This window comes from Capricornis sumatraensis, chromosome 16, assembly GCF_032405125.1.
Source record: "Capricornis sumatraensis isolate serow.1 chromosome 16, serow.2, whole genome shotgun sequence".
In the NCBI taxonomy this organism is placed as follows: Eukaryota; Metazoa; Chordata; class Mammalia; order Artiodactyla; family Bovidae; genus Capricornis; species Capricornis sumatraensis.
In genome coordinates this window covers 40,492,791-40,514,419 of record NC_091084.1, presented here as the reverse complement: position 1 = coordinate 40,514,419, position 21,629 = coordinate 40,492,791, and the positions used below count along the sequence as shown (strand labels likewise).

Below are 21,629 nucleotides of genomic sequence, written 5' to 3'. Positions count from 1 at the left end.
TTAATTTTTATTTTTACTTTATTTTACTTTACGATACTGTATTGGTTTTGCCATACATTGACATGAATCCACCATGGGTGTACATGCGATCCCAAACATGAACCCCCCTCCCACCTCCCTCCCCACAACATCCCTCTGGGTCATCCCCGTGCACCAGCCCCAAGCATGCTGTATCCTGCATTGGACATAGACTGACGATTCGATTCTTACATGATAGTATACATGTTTCAATGCCATTCTCCCAAATCATCCCACCCTCTCCCTCTCCCTTGGCCTTTTTTTCATTTTAGCTATCTAGTGTATGTGTTGTTATCACTTTGCAATGTTAATTTGAATTCTTTGATTTTGATTCCTATGTTATTATTGGTCATTTGGATAATCTGAAGAGCCTATTCAGGCCTTTTGACCATTTTTTTTTCTATTGAGTTGTCTGCCTTTTTCTTATTGCTATGTAAGGCTTATATATATATATATACACACACACATATACATATATACACACACACATACATATACACACACACGTACATACACACATATATGTATGTATATATATATAATAGATATGAGTCCTTGTACATGTAATACATTATGTGGCTTGCTTTCTTACTTTGCTAATCTTTTGATCAACAGAGGTTTTAATTTTAATGTAATCAAACTGATCTTTTTTTCTTCATGGTTAACAATTTTTGTGTCTCATTTAAGAAATCTTTGCCTGCTTCAAATTCATGAAGACTTTGTTCATGTTCTCTTCTAAAAGCTTTATTGTTTTTACTTTTCATGTCTAGATGTTGAATTGATCTGTAATTGAATTTGTGTATGGTATAAGGTGGGGGTCAAGATTCTTTTCTTTTTTCTCCCAAAGTCATTTACTAGAATGCCCATCCTTCCCTTACTGCATTAGTGTCACCTTGTCGTACATTAAGGGACTGTGTATCTGTGAGTCTGTTTTTGAACTCTAGTCATTGATATGCTCATCTATCTTTCAGATCTGGAAGTGTTCTTTCTCCAGCTGTGTTCTTCTCCAAGATTATTTTGGCTGTTTTTGGTCTTTTGCTAAATTTTAGAATCATAAATGACCTCAATTTTCATTTTGTAAAAACCTGCTAGTATTTTTATTGCATTCATATTGAATGAATGGGCAAATTAAGGGAGATATGACAGCTTTGCTGTGTTGACTCTTCTAATCACCAAATATGTTAAAGTACTCTATTTAGCTTTACTCTAAGTATACTCAATAGTGTTTTATACCTCCCTATAAAAAAGAGATCTTACTTACTTCTCACTATATTTTAGATTTTATTATAAATAATAGGTTTTAAAACTTTTATTTTATATTTGTCACTGGTATATAGACATTAAGTCAATTCTATGTATTGAGTTAGTAGCTGGAGACCTTGCTAAATGTACCTATTATTTCTATTTGTTTATAGATAGGTTATTGTGAAATTTTTATATACACAATTGTATCTTCTACCAACAATTCCTTTCCAATTCTTATGCTTTCTTTTTGCCTTTCTTGCCTTGTTGTACTCGCTAGAACCTCCAGTACAATGTTGGGTAGAAATGGTGAGAGTGGGCATTCTTGTTTTGTTCCCAGTCTTATAGAAAAAACTTCTACTATATCATTATTAAATATTATTTTGTCATATCTTTTTTTTTGCTGTTGTTTATTTTTTATTAGGTAAAGACAGTTCCCTTCTAAGTTCCTTGAGATTTTTATTTATCATGAATGCTATTGAATATAATCAGATATTTCTATCAGTTCAGTTCAGTCGCTCAGTCTTGTCTGACTCTTTGCGACCCCATGAACCACAGCACGTCAGGCCTCCCTGTCCAACACCAATACCCGGGGCCTACCCAAACTCATGTCCATTGAGTTGGTGATGCCATCCAGCCATCTCATCCTCTGTTGTCCCCTTCTCTTCCTGCCCTCAACATTCTCAACAACAGGATCTTTTCAAATGAGTCAGCTCTTCACAACAGGTGGCCAAAGTATTGGAGTTTCAGCTTCAACATCAGACCTTCCAATGAACACCCAGGACTGGTCTCCTTTAGGATGGACTGGTTGGATCTTCTTGCAGTCCAAGGGACTCTCAAGAGTCTTCTCCAACACCACAATTCAAAACCATCAACTCTTTGGCGCTCAGCTTTCTTTATAGTCCAACACTCTCATCCATACATGACTACTGGAAAAACCATAGCCTTGATTAGATGGACCTTTGTTGGCAAAGTAATGTTTCTGCTTTTGAATATGCTGTCTAGGTTGGTCATAACTTTTCTTCCAAGGAGTAAGCGTCTTTTAATTTCATGGCTGCAATCACCATCTGCAGTCATTTTGGAGCCTCCAAAAATAAAGTCAGCCACTGTTTCCCCATCTATTTCTCATGAAGTGATGGGACCAGATGCCATGATCTTAGTTTTCTGAATGTTGAGCTTTAAGCCAACTTTTTCACTCTCCTCTTTTACTTTCATCAAGAGGCTCTTTAGTTCTTCTTCACTTTCTCCCATAAGGGTGGTGTCATCTGCATGTATAAGGTTATTGATATTTCTCCCGGCAATCTTGATTCCAGCTTGTGCTTCCTCCAGCCCAGCATTTCTCATTATGTACTCTGCATATAAGTTGAATAAGCAGGGTGACAATATACAGCCTTGACGTACTCCTTTTCCTATTTGGAACCAGTCTGTTGTTCCATGTCCAGTTCTAACTGTTGCTTCCTGACCTGCATACAAGTTTCTCAAGAGGCAGGTCAGGTGGTCTGGTATTCCCATCTCTCTCAGAATTTTCCACAGTTGATTGTGATCCACATAGTCAAAGGCTTTGGCATAGTCAATAAAGCAGAAATAGATGTCTTTCTGGAACTCTCTTGCTTTTTCAATGATCCAGCAGATGTTGGCAATTTGATCTCTGGTTCCTCTGCCTTTTCTAAAACCAGCTTGAACATCTGGAAGTTCATGGTTCACATATTGCTGAAGCCTGGCTTGGAGAATTTTGAGAATTACTTTACTAGTGTGTGAGATGAGTGCAATCATGTGGTAGTTTGAGCACTCTTTGGCATTGCCTTTTTTTGGGACTGGAATGAAAACTGACCTTTTCCAGTCCTGTGGCCACTGCTGAGTTTTCCAAATTTGCTAGCATATTGAGTGCAGCATTTTCACAGCATCATCTTTTAGGATTTGAAATAGCTCAACTGGAATTCATCACCTCCTTCCTAAGGCCCACTTGACTTCACATCCCAAGATGTCAGGCTCTAGGTGAGTGATCACACCATCATCATTAACTGGGTCATGAAGAACTTTTTTGTACAGTTCTTCTCTGTATTCTTGCCACCTCTTCTTAATATTTTCTGGTTTTGTCAGGTCCATACCATTTCTGTCCTTTATTGAGCCCATCTTTGCATGAAATATTCCCTTAGTATCTCTAATTTTCTTGAAGAGATCTCTAGTCTTTCCCATTCTATTGTTTTCCTCTATTTCTTTGCATTGATCGCTGAGAAAGGCTTTCTTATCTCTCCTTGCTATTTTTTGGAACTCTGCATTCAAATGGGTATATCTTTCCTTTTCTCCTTTGCTTTCCGCTTCTCTTCTTCTCACAGATATTTGTAAGGCCTCCTCAGACAGCCATTTTACTCTGCATAAAATATTTCTATATCTATGTAAATATTCATAAATTTTTTCTGTTAATGTGGTGAATTATTGAATGTTAAACTATACTGGCATTCATGGAATAAACCCTGCACTGTGATATGGTATCCTTTTTCTAAATACTTGGATATAGAGTTTGCTAATATTTTTGTTTGAGGTATTGCATCTACGGTCTTGAAAGAACTGGACTCTTATCTTCACTTTTACCTTCAGTTTTGAGGTAGAATTTTTTTTTTTTACCCATCCTGACTCCTCTATCTTCCTATATATAAACTGGGTCAATAGATTTTGCTTCTATTATTAACTTAAACATTCCCAAGAGCTTCCAAGCTCTCTGTCATTGTCAGAAGAAAAACTCTTCCCAAAGACAAAGCAATACAACCCAAATCCTGCTTAACCACTCATAGGTAATGTGTCCACTGACAAGTTAAAGATCCTCACCAAACCTGTTTGCTCATCAATGAAATGGAACTGAAAAGCAAATTAGATGATACATGTGAAAGTACCTGGTACATGTGTATGCTCAGTAATTCCTATTTCTCACTACCTCTTCTCTCTGCTGCCTAAAAACTTTTCAAACCCAAAAGAACTTTGGGTTACTTGCTTACAGGGTTTATCTGACAGTTGAGACTTAAATCTGAAAGATGAGCTAATGGATATAGAAGAACTCCATTTTTTTGGTTATACTCTAAAAAACAAAGCAGAGTTATTTACTCCTCCAGCTGAGCTTTCACATACAAGCTCCTGCTGCCGCTGCTGCTGCTAAGTCACTTCAGTTGTGTCCGACTCTGTGCAACCTCATAGACGGCAGCTCACCAGGCTCCCCCGTCCCTGGGATTCTCCAGGCAAGAACGCTGGAGTGGGTTGCCATTTCCTTCTCCAATGCATGAAAGTGAAAAGGAAAAGTGAAGTCGCTCAGTCGTGTCCAACTCTTAGTGACCCCATGGACTGCACCCTACCAGGCTCCTCTTTCCATGGGGTTTTCCAGGCAAGAGTACTGGAGTGGGTTGCCATTGCCTTCTCTGATACAAGCTCCTAGATTTTTAAAATTAGGTAAACATGACTAGAATTTATCATCCAAAGTGCTATAATTCCTTCTGCAGGGCTTCAAACTCAGGTGTAAATGGTGTATTAAACCTTTGGAAGTTGTCCAGGAATACAGCCTCTCTCCCATATATAACAATGTTTATGTAAAATAGTCAGCTTGGAAGGCCACTTTTAAATAAACTTCTTCTTTCTAGGAATTTAACCCCAGTGCTATTTGTCAATGCACAATAAACCTTTAACTAGCCTTTAGAATAGCAAAGGGGATGGGAGTTTGGGGGTGCCCTGAGGTTATGTTATTTACCTCTGAGATGAAAAATCAGGTGATTCAGTTCAGTTCAGTTCAGTCACTCAGTTGTGTCCGAATCTTTGCAACCCCATGAATCACAGCATGTCAGGCCTCCCTGTCCATCACCAACTCCCAGAGTTCACCCAGACTCATGTCCATTGAGTCAGTGATGCCATCCAGCCATCTCATTTTCTGTCGTTCCCTTCTCCTCCTGCCCCCAATCCCTCCCAGCATCAGAGTCTTTTCCAATGAGTCAACTCTTCGCATGAGGTGGCCACAGTACTGGAGTTTCAGCTTTAGCATCAGTCCTTCCAAAGAAATCCCAGGGCTGATCTCCTTCAGAATGGACTGGTTGGATCTCCTTGCAGTCCAAGGGACTCTCAAGGGTCTTCTCCAACACCACAGTTCCAAAGTATCAATTCTTCGGCACTCAGCCTTCTTCACAGTCCAAGCCTCACATCCATACATGACCACTGGGAAAACCATAGCCTTGACTAGACGGACCTTAGTCAGCAAAGTAACATCTCTGCTTTTGAATATGCTATCTAGGTTGGTCATAACTTTTGTTCCAAGGAGTAAGCATCTTTTAGGCTTTGTTGTTGTTCAGTCGCTAAGTCATGTCTGACTCTTCATGACTTCATGAACCACAGTACACCAGACTTTCTTATCCTTCACTAACTCCCAAAGTTTGCTCAAACTCATGTTCATCAAGTCGGTGATGCTATCCAATAATTTCATCTTCTGTCAGCCCCTTCTCTTTTTGCCCTCAATCTTTCTCAGCTTCAGGGTCTTTTCCAATGAATTGACTCTTCACATCAGGTGGCCAAAGTATTAGAAGGACATCAGTCCTTCCAATGGATATTCAGGGTTGATTTACTTTACAATTGATGGTTTGATCTCCTTGCAGTCCAAGGGACTCTCAAGAGTCTTGTCCAACACCACAGTTTGAAAGTATCACTTCTTTGGCACTCAGGTCTTTATGATCCACCTCTCACATCCATACATGACTACTGAAAAAACCATAGCATTGACTGTATGGACCTTTGTTGGCAAAGTGATGACTCTGTTTTTTAATACACTGCCTAGGTTGGTCATAGCTTTTCTTCCAAGAAGCAAGCATCTTTTAATTTTGTGGGTCCAGTCACTATTCTCAGTGACTGTGGAGCCCAAGAAAATAAAATCTGTCACTAAATAAATCAAGAATCAGAAGTTCAGAAAAATGGGTGGCAAAGGCTGAAACTGATGCTCCAATATTTTGGCCACCTGATGTGAAGAGCCGATTTATTGGAAAAGACCCTGATGCTGGGAAAGACTGAAAGCAAAAGGAGAAGAGGGTGGCAGAGGATGAGATGGTTAGATAACGTCACTGACTCAGTGGACATAATTTGAGCATAGTATAGTGAAGGACAGGTTTAGCCAATAAACCCCAGTGTTGTCAGAGGCTCTGGATAGGCACCACCTTATTTGTTCCCATGGTGACAGGCATGGGTGACACTAGAGTGACCTCTTAAATAACTCTGGACTTGGCTTGGGCTTTGGATGCCCAGTGGAGTAGAAAGAGCATAGCCTTGGTAGAACAGGTGATAGGCTTAGCTCTGCTGCTTACCAGCAGCTCAGTTCCCTCATCCACAACATGGAGGTAGTAATGGACCTCCCTAGTATGAGCACTGTGAGAACAGAAGGATGTTAGCTAATGCCTATGAAGTATATAAGGCAGGGAATGTGCTCAATAAATAGTAAAGGTTTTAATGGTAACGATAATGGTAACAATGGGAACAATGGTGATGACAATGGAAACAACATCTGTAGTTTGGGTGGAGGGGTGCTGAAAGATCATCTATAAAACTACTCTGCTTACAGAAATAAGAGGAGCAGCCCTAGCTAGCTCTTGTCTAATCCCCAGACTTGAATGAATCTCCAGGCCCAGACACACAATCTTAGTTGAGAGAGCCCTGTATCAACTTCCCCCAAAGTAGAGCCTGAGGCAAGGACTTTGGTGCAGCTGGTTTACAAAAATGATGATGCTGAAAGCAAGAGTGAAGGAGTTGAGGGATAATGATAGGGCAGGAGAAGAAAATCTAAATTTTGAGGAGTGCATTTTGAGGTCACTGGCATCAGTGCACTTTGAGGTCACTGGCATCAGTGTACCTCTGAAAAGTATACAGAATGCCTTCCAGAATTATCCACTTTCCAGAATTGTCCACAAGCTCCCATGACTCTGTAGGCTGAGTATTGTCTCTAGGAGCAATAACTTCCCTGGTCTTCCAGACACTTGATTGCTGCCCAAGCAGGCACTCAGTGCTTCAGAGAAGGTCAGTCAGTTCAGTCACTCAGTTGTGTCCGACTCTTTGCGACCCCATCAATCACAGCACGCCAGGCCTCCCTGTCCATCACCCACTCCCAGAGTTCACTCAGACTCATGTCCATTGAGTTGGTGATGCCATCCAGCCATCTCATCCTCTGTCATCCCCTTCTCCTCCTGCCCCAATCCCTCCTAGCATCAGGGTCTTTCCCAATGAGTCAGCTCTTCACATGAGGTGGCCAAAGTATTGGAGTTTCAGCTTCAGCATCAGCCCTTCCAATGAACACCCAGGACTGATCTCCTTTAGGATGGACTGAAGGTATAAGGCAGTAAATGGAAAGAGGCACAGTACACTTGAGGTGGACATTCACTGAAAGCATGAGTGGGTACTCACATCTGCCTACCACTGTGGCTGAAGTCAGAGGTAGATGGAGAGTATGTGATACGGAGCCTCAAATGTGACTGCTGCAGGCCAAATCTTAGTTCAAGGACAGGTTCTGCCTGCCACATGTGATCCACAGCTGTGACAGCTGCCAGGAAGGCCTGTCCTCTCATCTCCACTTCTGAGAGCGGCTATTTGCACAGTTGGTCCTTATACTTAGCAGACCTATCCAAGACCCTCAGACCTATCCAAGATTCTCTAGCTGTACTGTCTAATGTGATAGCCACTAGATACATGTAGCTATTTTAATGGATTAAAATTATATAACATTTCAAGCATTCAATATGCACTCTGGCAAGGGGCTACCATGTTGGACAGCAGACTATGGAACAATTCCATCTTCACAGAAAAATTCACTTAGAGCATCTGTAGAGTGAGCCTGCCTGGGTCCAAATCCTGGTTCTACCACTTAACCAGCTGGATAACTCTGAGCAAGTCTCCCATTCTGACTGCAAAAGGCGGAACCTGAATCCTGACTGCAAACTAATGTCAGGGACTTTACTGGCTGCTCCTGAGAACTTCTGTCTGTATATCTGACTCATTTTGTTGTCATTGTCCCACCATTTGCTCCACCCGCCTGGTGAGCTTCTATACCCTGCCAGTGCTGACTGCCACTTGAACAACAACTAAGCTGCCCACAGCCAGTTAGAAAATCCAGCTATCTTCCAGGACCTTGATGACTTCTGCTGCTTCTGCTAAGTCGCTTCAGTCATGTCCGACTCTGTGCGACCCCATAGACAGCAGCTCACTAGGCTCCCCCGTCCCTGGGATTCTCCAGGCAAGAACACTGGAGTGGGTTGCCATTTCCTTCTCCAATGCATGAAAGTGAAAAGTGAAAGTGAAGTCGCTCAGTCGTGTCTGACTCTTAGCGACCCCATGGGCTGCCGCCCACCAGGCTCCTCCATCCATGGGATTTTCCAGGCAAGAGTACTGGAGTGGGTTGCCATTGCCTCCTCCGTGATGATCTCTAGGTATCATCAACTGATTGTGATGTACCTAGGTGGAATTTTCTTGCTTCAATTGTGTTTTGAGTTTATTGAGCTTCTTGGATCTGTAGGTTGATATTTTTCATCAAATTTGTGAAATTTTCAGGCATTAAAAAAAATATTTTATAACTCAATTTCTCTATCATCTCCTTCTGAGACTCCAGATACCTTTATGTTAAACTAGTTGTTGTTCTAAAGATCACTGAGACTCCAGTTTATTTTTTTCAAACTTTTTTTCTCTGCTTCGTTTTGAATTGTTTCTATTACCCTATTTTTTAGTCTACATATCCTTTCCTTTGCCATGTCATATATACAGGTGTATTTTTCAGTTCTAGAATTTCCATTGGGTTTTTAAAAATAGCTTCTCTTTCTCTGCTGAGGGTCTCCATTTGTCTACTTATTAAGTCTATCTTTTCTTAAAATTCTTGAACGTATTGATAATAGATGTTTTAAAGTCCTCATATGATAATCTCAATGTATCTGTCATCTCAGGACCTTTTTTTTTCTATTTTTTTTTCATGGTTATAATCATATTTTCCTGCTCCTGAACAAATTTTGATTGTATGATAGACATTGTAGGTGCTATGTTGTTGAGTGTCTGGATTTGCTGTCTTTCTTTAGAGAGATGGAGTTTTGATTTGACGGTTTTAGTGGTAGACCTGCTTAATTCTCTTTCAAGGCTTGTTTTCTAAGCTTTGTTAGGGTTAGTCTAGAGTAGTCCTTGCTCTGGGTATAATGTCATTTTACTCCTAATATGTGGCTTTTCTAGAGTCTCACTTGAACATCCTGAATGGTTAGCAAAGTCTCTTTAATATGGATGATGGGAATTCCTACATCTCTAGCATTGTGTGATCTCTGGAATTTCCATTCAGCTCTTAGCTGGTCAGTAACTGTTCTCTCCTAGGCCTTTAGAGTCCCACCCTGCACATGTGCAGCTCAGTGTTTGGTGACAGATTTCAGTGGACTTTTATGCATATTTCTGAACTTCTCTGTGCAGCTCCCTCCCTTACTGGTATTTTTACCAGTAAATCCTGTCTATCTCAGCAGCCTCAGATTCCCGTCAATTTAGCCAGATTGCCATTCTTCGTTGTGCTCTACTTTCCTGCATCGCAAACTAGAAAATGTCTAGGTCACACCTGAGGCTCATCTCTTGTGTTTCACTTTTCTCAGGGATCAGAGTCCTTTTCTGAAAACTGGTGCTTCATATATTTTGCCCATCAGGTTCCTCTGTCCTTGGGAATTCTCCAGGCAAGAATACTGGAGTGGGTTGCCATGCCCTCCTCCAGAGGATCATCTTCCCAAACCAGGGATCAAACTAAGGTCTCCAGCATTGCAGGTGGATTCTTTACCATCTGAGCCACCAGGGAAGCCCAAGAATACTGGATTGGGTAGCCTAGCCTTTCTCCAGGAGGTCTTCCTGACCCAGGAATTGAACCAGGGTCCTCTTTATTGCAGGCAGATTCTTTACCATCTGAGCTGTCAGGAAAGCCCATATTTTGTCCAGTTTTATAGTTACTTATGTCCAGAGGACTAGTCCAGTGGCATTTACTACATCCGAGTCAGAAGCATAAGTTGCATGAGCATATATAAATTTGGGAGTTATCTATAGACAGGAATATCTTATTCTCTTCTTCACACCACTTTCAGGATAAAATTAAAAACTTACTATGAAGACATTCATATCTCTTCAAGGTCTGCCTAGCTGATGGGCTTCATTACTGATAAGCCCCTTCTTACAAATACTCACAGAGACACACAGACAGAATGCCTTGACTGACTTTTGATTTTTCTTGTGTCTCTGGCTTCGCTTTGGAACATACTGATCCCTCTGCAAAAAATACCCTCCCTTTTACCCACTAATTGCCTTTCTTAACTCCTACTTATCCTTCAGAATGGAGCTCAATTGCCATCTCCTCCAGGAAGCCTTCTCTGGTACAGTCTGGGTTTAATGTCCCTTTATTTGTGCTTTCATAGCACTCTGATTTTGCCTTTATCAAAGCTATATTGCCCACATTTTATTGTAATTGCCTATTATGACCTGTCCTTTGTGCCCTCAACCTTACCCTCCACACTGAACATTTCAAAGATGGGATCAAATCTGATTCTTTTCAGAGTCACCATGGCCTAGCACACATTTTAGGAAACTTTTGGACTGTAGCTTGCCAAGCTCCACTGTCCATGGAATTCTCCAGGCAAGAATACTGGGGGTGCATAGCCTTTCCCTTCTCCAGGGGATCTTCCTGACCCAGGAATGGAACCCAGATCTCCCACATTGCCGGCAGATTCTCTACCACCTGAGTCACCAGGGATGCCCAATAAAGGACCAGATAAAAACTGTTTTAGGGTTTGCAGGCCAGATGGTCTCTGTTGTAACCTCTTGGCTAAACTGTTGTATCATGAAAGCAGCCATAAACAATACATAAATAATACATGAAATATAAAACTTTATCAGGACAAAAATAGGCAGTGAGCTTCAGCTTACTGATTGCTGACTTAGTACATAGTATTTGCCTAGTAAATGTTCATTTGATTAGTTAATAGAATAGAATATTATCATTGGAGGTCTTAGGGGAAATACAAAAGAATGTAATCAATCGCCTACATGTTTTCCTGGAACAGAAAAATGACACTATCTTAAGAGCTTAAGGAAGGAAAAAATACTAGCTAAGTAAAGAAGGCAGAATGAAAGAAAGTTGATGAATTTCTGTCCTTAGTGACAGATCTCCCCATGCAGGGTTTTTTCCAGGAGACTCTACTGATATGGAATCATAAAAGCCAGAACAGCTTGATCAGAGTGAGTTCATGAAGCACCCAAGAGCAAGAAGAGCCAGAGGGCAAGTACAGGCTATGTCCTAGGCAGCACCCAGCAGCAAATCTGGAGGAGCCACATTCTATGGCCAAATCCAAAGGGTCAGAAACCAGGCAGATTCTGGAACTGAGCTCAGGGTGAAAAGAGCCAGGCCAAGAGGGAAGTGAGAGCCAAGACAAGGTTTATGAGCAAGGTTGGCAGGGCCACAGTGTTTTCCTATTGATCACTGGCCAGGTGGTACCTGGGTAAGTCTGGGTGTGTTGATGTTGGTCTTCTCAGGAAAGTTAAGTGACAGAGTCTTCTATTAAGAGTAGATGGGGAGAGGAGGCTAGGACTTAGAAAGTGGAGGAACTGTGCTGTAGCTACAATAACAAATTCTGTATGAGTCCAACCAGTTCCCAAAGATTTGCTAAGATATGATGGGTGAGACTGAGAGTGGATAACAGGAGATTGTAGCAAACTAGTCCTTAAGGTTGCAAAACATTCTCCAGTGAAGCTCTGAATGAGTGTCAAGAAAATGAATGGTTGGCTTCTGCAGGATTGAGACTGGCAAGGAAATGCAGCCACTGGCAAAGCAGTCTAGGAAATCTGGGCTGTCACTGAATAGCTACCATATGCAGAACATCTCGAAGACTCCATCTACTGTGCAACATGCCTCCTCCTACACCAGACAAAAGGCCAGACATGGTTCTTCTTTCATCAGCACTAGGCTTCTAGGCATCATTGTGAATCCCGTAATTTACCATCTAGTGCTGACAGCAGAAAAGATGTCAGAAGTGAGATGAGTGCACCTGTGTCTCCCTGGAGTGGCTTTTCAGACCGATGCATGCACCTGGCTAGCTAGCAATATCTCAGACTCAAATGTCTAATCATTTCCTCCCAGCTTTCCACCTGCCTCTGTCACACCTATGCCCCATCCAAGCTACTGGGAGTAACCATCTAGACCCAGCTGCTGGAGCCAGAGAGAGGCTGGCTAAACCAAGGAGCTGTGGCCTTACTTGAGAGTCAAAGAGTTGCTGATAGTGTCTGTTTTTCTGCCTTTACCCTGAGGCTGAAGCCCAAGTGTTAACTAGGAACCCCAGGGGTGGTCCCACTGAGTGTTCCTGTAAGAAAGTCATGAGCATTTACTTTATCCCCTTCTCCCCAGGCTTCCTGATACCTGCAGCCTCTCTCCTTCTCATCCCTTATTTCCTGGAGAATGGGGGCTAAACTTGTCTGTGTCCCAACTAACTGGGGTCTGCTTAGCACCTCATTCTTCCAGCCCTAGACAACTGTGTCCCATTTAGATGACTCCCTACCATTTTCTTCAGATTCAGTTTCCTGCATCTAACATTCCTGTCATCTCTTCCCACCAGTTCTAGTTCAAACTGCTAACCAGTCTCCAAATCCGATTCCCTTTGGTCCCATGGCTTCCAGAAGCTTTTCTGGCTTTGCCCCACCACATTCAGATTTAATTTGACTAGCTGGTATCTTTGGAGCCCATTTCATGTGTTAACTGTCTTTAATTCATGGACATCAGCCTCAGAAAGGCACTAGGAGGCTGGTCATGTCAATATCCCTACTTTACAGATGAGGAGACTTGCGTTGAGAGTGACTGACTAACTTATTCAGTCTAGAAATTTTCAGATTGGAGACTGGAATACACACATGTTTGATCCAAAAACTGGAGCTTTTTTCTTCACCAAACTGACTCCTGTAGACTGTCTAGCCCTCCCTGATTTTACTGGCTCACACATCTGGTCCCATGTTCCCATTTCCTCTCCTAAACCAGGCCATACACAACTCAGCCAGGGATGGTGATGGATCTCCTGTTTGGTCTCTTCACACTTGGGGCCCTCTCTCCTCCCTATGGCTGGCACGTCCTTCCAAAGATGAGATGTAGTGGGTGGGGGAGAGGTGGGGTCTGGCACTAGATAGACTCAACTTTGAATCCCGGCATCTTCAATATCTGCTCTGGTGATCTGGGGTTAATTCATTTCACCTCTTTAAGTTTCCTCATGTGAAAAGTGGAAATTGAGATAGCACTTGTATCAAAAAAAAAAAAAAAAAAGAGAGAGAGAGAAAGAACTTTTTTTTTTGATTAATTTAAAAGCATATGCTACATATAAGAATTTCCTAGGACTTCCCTGGTGGTCCAGTGGCTAAGACTCTGAGCTCCCAATGCAGGGGGCCTGGGTTCAATCCCTGGTCAGGAAGCTAGATTCCACATGCTGCAACTAACACCCAGCGCAGTCAAATAAATATTTTTTTTTAAAAAAAGAATTTCCTAATGTCTGAATATGTCATAAAAGTTCTTTTAAATAAATATTTGCTATGAAGGGAGTTGAATTTTCCCTGGTAGTTCAGCTGGTAAAGAATCCGCCTGCAATGCAGGAGACCCCTGCTCGATTCTTGGGCTGGGAAGATCTGCTGCAGAAGGGATAGGCTACCCACTCCAGTATTCTTGGGCTTCCCTTGGGCTCAGCTGGTAAAGAATCCACCGGCAATGTGGGAGACCTTGGTCCAATCCCTGGGTTGGGAGGATCCTCTGAAGAAGGGATATGTTACCAACTCCAGTATTCTGGCCTGGAGAATTCCATGGGGTCGCAAAGAATCAGACATGATTGAGCAACTTTTCATTTTCATTTTCATGAAGGGAGTTCTTTGTTAAATTTAGTTAATTGTTTGAATCTCAGAAAGCATTTTTTCCCATTGACATAATGTTATAACAGATTATAAAGCAAGCTCACAATTATGTCTCTCTATTATATATTTGAGCTACTAAACAATTCTATTAGGTTTGAAAAAAATACTTTTCTTTCTTGAGTATTTCATGTGACAATATTGGTCAAGTCTTGGCACAGTTCCTGTCACGTAGTAATGACTCCATACGTGTAAACTATTGTTATGTCATTCTTGCCAGAAGAAAATTTCCATTATATTTCTCTCTCTTCTGATGCCAGTTACCACAATGGGCATGCATCACTCTCCACAACCTGGCCCTGCCTTTCTTTTTCATCTTATCTCTTAGTCTTCTAACTAACTCTCTATTCCACTAAATGGTCTCCATTTCCTGACTTCTCAGGAAAAGAGGATGTGTTTTAGGGCTGGTGAGCTTGGATTTGAACCCCAACTTGGCCCTCTTGCTAGCTCCTCTGTGAGCTTAGGAAGGTTCCTTAACATCTCTTCATCTGTAGGATGACCATGAAGTTGTAATGAGGGTTGCACCTAGGAAAGCAGTGTGCCTAACACCTGTGTGTTAGTCACTCAGTCATGTCCAACTCTGCAATTCCATGGACTATAGCCCGCCAGACTCCTCTATTCATGGGATTCTCCAGGCAAGAATACTGGAGTGGGTTGCCATTTCCTACTCCAGGAGATCTTCCCAACCCTAAAAATAGATCTGATCTATTTTTAATAGAATTCCTGCTCCTCCTGTCCTGCCAGTTTTCCCGCGGGAGTCTCCTTCCAAGGGGGAAGTGTCCTTGCTCCTCTGCCTTCTTGTGGATGCTCCTGTGCTTTCTGTCTATACAAATACAGAGACTCTGTTTAGTACAGTTTCTTTAAAGTTTTTATAGTTCTCTCCCAGGCCAGCCCTATTAATTTGCACAACTCTGAGAAGCAATCCAGTCTAGTAATTATTATCTCTATTTTTTAAAGGTGAACTGTGTCTCTGAGAGATGGAATAACTGATTCATGGTCACGAATGGAGGCCTGGAGCCTTGGTCTTCTGCACTGTGGCCCTCCCCCCAAGCCATCCTGTCCATATGTGACTGCCACTCACCTGAATTCCTTGTTATTTCTAACAGTGCAAATTGTCCCATGAGTGCCTGCCTTGTATCCCCAGGAAGGATATAGTCTGCCCCCTTACCCTAGCCTGGTGCCTTGCAAAATATCTATTATGTGGTTAATGTCATTCAAGGTCCTAAAATTTGAATAAATGTGGTATGTTGCAAGAGCATTTCAGAAAACTAACAACTGTGTTGACTAGAAGGCTGAACTGATAACCCTGACATTTTAGTCACGAGTAAGACATCTCATTCTTGAGGTACTTGTTTCTCTGTAAACGTGCGCTTAGACTTTGAATCCCTGAATTTGGAGTTAGCTGCTCCATCTCCTGCATTCCATGTTCTTGTGTCTAGAGCTCTAACCATGCTTGATTATAGGTCATCTGCTGATCCATCCATTTCCCCTCCCCCAGGCTGTGAGTCCCTCCAGGACAAGCACCACATCCAAGTCCTGTCAGTGCCCAGGGCCTGCCACAGTGCTTGGCACATAGTAAATGGAAGTTCAATGAATAAATCAGAAAGAGCCATCTGGTCCACCCCCTCCTGCCCTGTGATTGTGCTTGTTCCTATCCTCTTGCCTTAGTTCGCATTATGTGTTTATCTCTTATATTGAATCAAAGGCAGGTTCATATTTTACTCATTTTTGTAGCCTCCCAAACAACCAGGGAAGGAAGAAACCATCTTTATTGAGAGTCTATTGTGTGCCAGTGATTGCACATATATTATGTCATTATGGTAAAAATTGAATTTAATTCTTATAACAGGTCTATAAGGTAGGCCTTATCATCCCTGAGTTACAAAAGAATGAGCTACGAATCAAGGAAATAAAGTAACTGGAATTTGGCCAAGTTTCCACAGGTAGTGTCAGTGCCGGAATTTGAATCCCTGTCTGCCGGTTCTGAGACCCAGGCCTTTCTTTTTTGTTGTTGTTTGGTGTTTATTTTTTAACAGCCCGCAGAATAGCTGAGCGCTTTAGCCCAGTAGGAGTTAGGAACTCTGCTGAACTGAGATTTGAATCTAATCACATTGAATCAAATCTGTGCAAGCCTGCTGCCCAATGCTTCCAGCACATATACTGCCATCTTTGTATTTGATTTTTTGGATGAAATGCTTCAGGGAATAAGTGCTAAGCATTCACGGTGCATCAGGCTCAGGGCTGGGCCCTTGGGCATACAGTGCTGAAGACAGACTTCCTCAGGGAGGCTACAATCTAGTGGGAAAACACACATGAAGTGGGGATCGTAAATATGATCTGTGCTGATAGAACAAACTGGTAGTGGGGAAGAGGAAGGGGAGGGGTAAGAGGGATCAAGATACACAAAATAGGTAAGCAAGAAGTGTCTATTGTACAGCACAGAAAAATATAGCCATTATTTTTTAATAACTATGAAAATATTGAATCAGTGTGTTATATACCTGAAGCTAATATAACATTGTGTATCAACTATACTTCCATTTTTTAAAATGTGATCTGTGCTAAGGGGAGACAGAAGACAAAGGTTTAAATCATTCTAGGGAGGTCTTGCCTGGAAAATCCCATGGGCGGAGGAGCCTGGTAGGCTGCAGTCCATGGGGTCACTAAGAGTCGGACACAACCGCGAGACTTCACTTTCACTTTCCACTTTCATGCATTGGAGAAGGAAATGGCAACCCACTCCAGTGTTCTTGCCTGGAGAATCCCAGGGACAGAGGAGCCTGGAGGGCTGCCATCTCTGGGGTTGCATAGAGTCGAACACGACTGAAGCAACTTAGCAGCAGCAGCAGGGAGGTCTTGGGAGGCTTCTGGGTAAATCAGGAAAGAGGAATGAGTGGCCGAGACGGGAGGAAACCACAGCGGGAACAGCATGTGCTAAGCCATTGAGGTATGAAATTATAGGTAGAATGGGTCTGGAACAAGGGGATATTTTGGTGAAACAGAAGAGATACTGGAACTGGTCTCCCTGTGTTCATGCCATGAACCAAACATCATGACTGATTCTAACCCTTGCCCCTACACAAGCAATGCTCTTAGCCTAGATGATAACCAGAGCACGCTTCCCAATCAGGAAGTAAATTAGAGAAATGGCTGGCAACACCTCCATCTGTCTTCTCTAGGGATGTGATGGACAAACTCAGTGTTTGCATTTCCCTAATGTATGGGAAACAATGAGCCAGCAGCTGGGTAGACCCCCATGGTGATGTTGCCTGCCTGGATCATGTCATCTCTCAGCAGACCAGGCAGGTAGCTTTGGCCCCACGCTCTTGATGTGCCCCTGGACCAGAGGGCCCTGGAGTAGCAGGTGGGAGATGTGAATGAGATCTGGGCCTGTTCAGAATCACTTTCTTAAGTAGTGAGGGGTAGAGTGGAAAGGTCTGCCCACCCTGAGCCAGAGGATTGGAAGCGGCAAACATCAGCTGGATCCAACCAGTTCAAGTTTCCCTCTTTGCTGTGCCCCAAAATATTCCTTAACTGGAGATTTTAAAAACCCAGCCAAAGAACAGCAGACAACTGAGTCCACATTATAACAAATTGTATGTAACAGTGATCAGTATGAGTGTGTGCATGCTAAGTCACTTCCGTCATGTCCGACTCTTTGAGACCCCATGGACTGTAGCCTGCCAGGCTCCTCTGTCCATGGAATTTGCCAGGCAAGAAGAACACTGGAGCGGGTTGCCATTTCATCCTCCAGGGGATCTTCCGGACCCACAGATTTCACCTGGGTCTCTGATGTCTCCTGCATTGGCAGACGGGTTCTTTACCACTAGTGCCACCCGGGAAGCCCAGTAATCAATATATATGTATTTATATTCATCATGTGCAAAAACAAATCTGGCGTGGTGTTGGTGTTGACTTTTCTCTCCTCTCTTTCCTCCCCCTTGAGACTTTGAAAAATCATTAGGCCAAATTCTGCCTTGGTCCTGCCCAGACATTATTCTCTTCTCTCTGTGTGTCATAATCTGCAGGATAATGACTGCAGTCATTATCCTGGGTGATCCTCAGCAAACCATGATGGACTAGTCATGTCCTTGTATCCAAACCACCTCGCCCATCCTTTCACATGGCTAGCCTGACTGCCCTTCACCTTGGAAGGTACACAAAAGCCAGCAAAAACCAGCAGTGCTTATTCCCAGGAATGATTAAGCCTAATTTCCTACTCACTCCCTTTTGCTCAGTGCCCACCTCCCCAGCTCCACACTCCAATATTGCCCACACTGATGCATCCTTCACACTGCTATCTGGATGATTTATCTAAAATTCAAATGTGATCGTGTCATTCCCCTGCTCAGAACACTTCAATGGTTTCAGACCCTTTAAAATGACATCTGAACTCCTGAAGCATTTAGAACAAGGTTCTCCATGGGCAGGCTCCTTCCCACTTCCCTGGCCTCATTTCCCAACTCTCCCCTTGACACTCTGTGACACAGCAATGCTAAATCACTTATGGCTCCCCAAACACACAATGTGACTTAATGTTTCTGAGTCCACCAGAAATAGTTGTTCCTCTCTGTTCTGTCTTACAACTCTGCTCAGCATTTAAACCTTCTCTCAACTTTCTTCCTCTCTGAGATTCTTCCAGACAGGAGTCATCATTCTGGGCCAGCTCTGTGTCTTATATAGACATGTACCCATTGCGCTGTCTGCATATGCCCAAGACTCACTTGCTTACAGGGACTATCTTACTCACCCCAGAATAGCATAGGACCTAACACAGAGCAGGTGCTTAGCCAACACAGGTTGGATCATTGTCCAATTACACCTCCCCATCCTTGAAGAGACTTGTGTTTTAGCCACAGCCACACTGATACCTGCATCTAATTGGCTTTTCCAGGTCGGGCCAATCACTGGTCTGCAATCATCGGCGGATCCCACTCCAAGAATTACGTGCTATGGGAGTATGGAGGGTATGCGAGTGAAGGCGTCAAACAGGTTGCAGAATTGGGCTCTCCAGTGAAAATGGAGGAGGAAATTCGACAACAGGTAAGAAAAATAATCCCAGAATGACTAAAACCCAGACATGCCATCAAGCATCCTTTAGCTTTCTTTCCCAGGGGCTCAAAACTTATAGGACAATGTGCTTGAAAATTGGTACTGTAGGAAGTGAAATCTATTTGCTGAGTTTCAGAGTGCTTATGTTCAGTTGAAGACAGAGGCACAAATGTTCGTCTTGTGTCTTGCATCTTCCCTGACTGCATTTGTGGTTTCTTGAGCTTGTTCTAAAAGCTGTTGCTGTAGCTTCATTGTTGGAATATCACATCTTTGTTCTCCTGAGGGTCAATGTGGTGGGTTACTTTGATTCTTGAGAGGGTCGGGGGAGTGACATTCACATGAAGCTAAAATCACCATTTCCAAAAAGAAACATTTGTTAATTGACAGATGGTCTTTGCCCCTATGTCTTGAGGTGTTTGATAGTCAGTAATTAATCAAAATAATTATAAGCTGAAGCATCTTTAATCTATTGATACAGTGTACCATCTCATGCAGGCCCAGGAGTCAGGTATTATCTAGGACCCCTTTCACACCACTGAGGGATAAGGGAGAAATAGTCTATCATTCTTTTCTATTCTTTGGGAAGTACCATCATCCATCATCAAAAGCACTAGAAAGAGGTTGATGAGGGATCTTGAAAGAAGAGCTGTGGTTTGTTGAAGGCCATTCACAGGCTGCACTGTGGGGAGGAGACAGTCCAGCTTTGGCCATCACTACCCACAAAAGCCCTTTGGGCCTCAGACAGCTGGGTAGCGAACCACATCTCACTGCTCATAAGTGTACAGGGGGGAGGAAGGAAAGAGCCAAGCGTGCTGGGAATGTGGTCGTTTCCAGCACAGGCCACTGTGAGGCTGCTGCCCTGCTTGAGCTCCTGCCCCACGTCTCCTGAGACAGTGCAGGGGGCCCTGTGTCTCACGGTGTGTGTGTGCGCAGCAGGGCACGCAGAGCTGAGGCCCCCAGTCCTTCCCCCTGATGTCTACCATCTGGACTCCAAGCTCCCACAGACCCTAAACTGAATGCAGCAAAGGCCACCTGATTCCTGCTATAATCCCCTGAGGAAGTCTTTTGGCCCAGCATCCAAAAACACCCAGGAATTAGCTTATGTTTCTCATTAATTTGATTTAAAGCCTTTCTCCATTTTCAGAAAAAAATTGTTTAAGCCAGCATTTCAAGATAGTATGCTATTCGTCACAGGTTTATCTTACCAATGATTAGTGTTTCTCTGACTCTGGCCGCCATGCCTTGTCACTGGTATTGCTCATTTAGGCTACAGCACAGCCACGTTCATGTGCAAAGTCATGGAGGGCTTCATACTGGTCCTCATCTAGGCTGTCATGGAGGGGAAATAGCTTGTCTGGGCTCCTGATTCTCAAGCATAGAATATATGGCCTTCCAAGGTCTGTTGTGTCATATGTTGAGAAACCATTTGTTATAAAGAGTAGCTGAAACTAAAGTTTGCATATTAATTAGATCAAGATCAAGGGCATCTTCATAATAATGCCCATGTCACTCGTTGGCTATCTTGAGGGATTTCTGGATAGAAGGGAAGCAGGCAGGTTTTCTGAGAAACTGAGGCCACCCTGTGCTGGAGAACACGGTCAGTCATGCGTCATAGCAGTAAGAAGGCTGACAGCTGATGAATGGACCTCCTGCCTCCTGTCTCCTCTTAGGAAAATGTTCTTTGCTTGGTGTGGTCCTGACCAGCACACCTGGGATTAGCTTTTGTACATGTAGACAATGTCTGGTTCTCCTAGCTGGCCAGTGTTCCTGACATTAAGTCATAATAATATTTAATTATGGGTACAGCACATGAAAGTTAAAAATCCCACTGAGCACATCCTAAGGGCTGTCAGGTTCTCTGGATGCTAACCATGGACTTTTAGCTCTCACCTCTAGTTGGAGAAGACAATATTAATTCCCCAGTTTTTCTGATAAGGATAATGGAGTCACAGTCAATAGTTAGAGAATTCCAGAACTTGAACCCAAGTCCACCTGGCTCCAAAGCCTGTATTAGTACCAAATAAATCATTTGCAGGGCCTAGTGAAAATGGGAGGTCCTTTGTTCAAAACTTCAGAATTTCAAGATGGTGGCACTTGAATTTCACAGCACAGGGCCCTAACAATCTGCACAGGTCACACACTCATGAGACTGGCCCTCTCTACCCACCTTCCTAACCCCACAGAGAAACTCCCCTCTTCAGCCTCTGAAATAAGCCTGTTTCCATAGCTCTGCTCAGCAGTGCATCCAGCAGCCCAGCTTCTAGAAAAGTCAGACAGATAAAGTGATTTCAGGGTCCCTTCGCTTTCAAGCAACTCATGGTTCTAAATATTGTTCCCTGAAAGCACACAATTTATTTTTCTGTAAGCCAGGTAAGAAA

At 43.0% G+C, this 21,629-nt stretch overlaps 1 protein-coding gene across 1 annotated transcript in view; it reads left to right on the top strand.

Annotated features, from left to right (window-relative positions):
• The window catches only part of SPON1 (spondin 1), a 310,921-nt gene that overhangs the window by 160,248 nt on the left and 129,044 nt on the right, over positions 1-21,629 (top strand). The window contains exon 6 of the mRNA XM_068988301.1: positions 19,094-19,242. Coding sequence (XP_068844402.1) covers positions 19,094-19,242 — 149 coding nt within the window. The remainder of the gene's footprint in view (positions 1-19,093; positions 19,243-21,629) is intronic.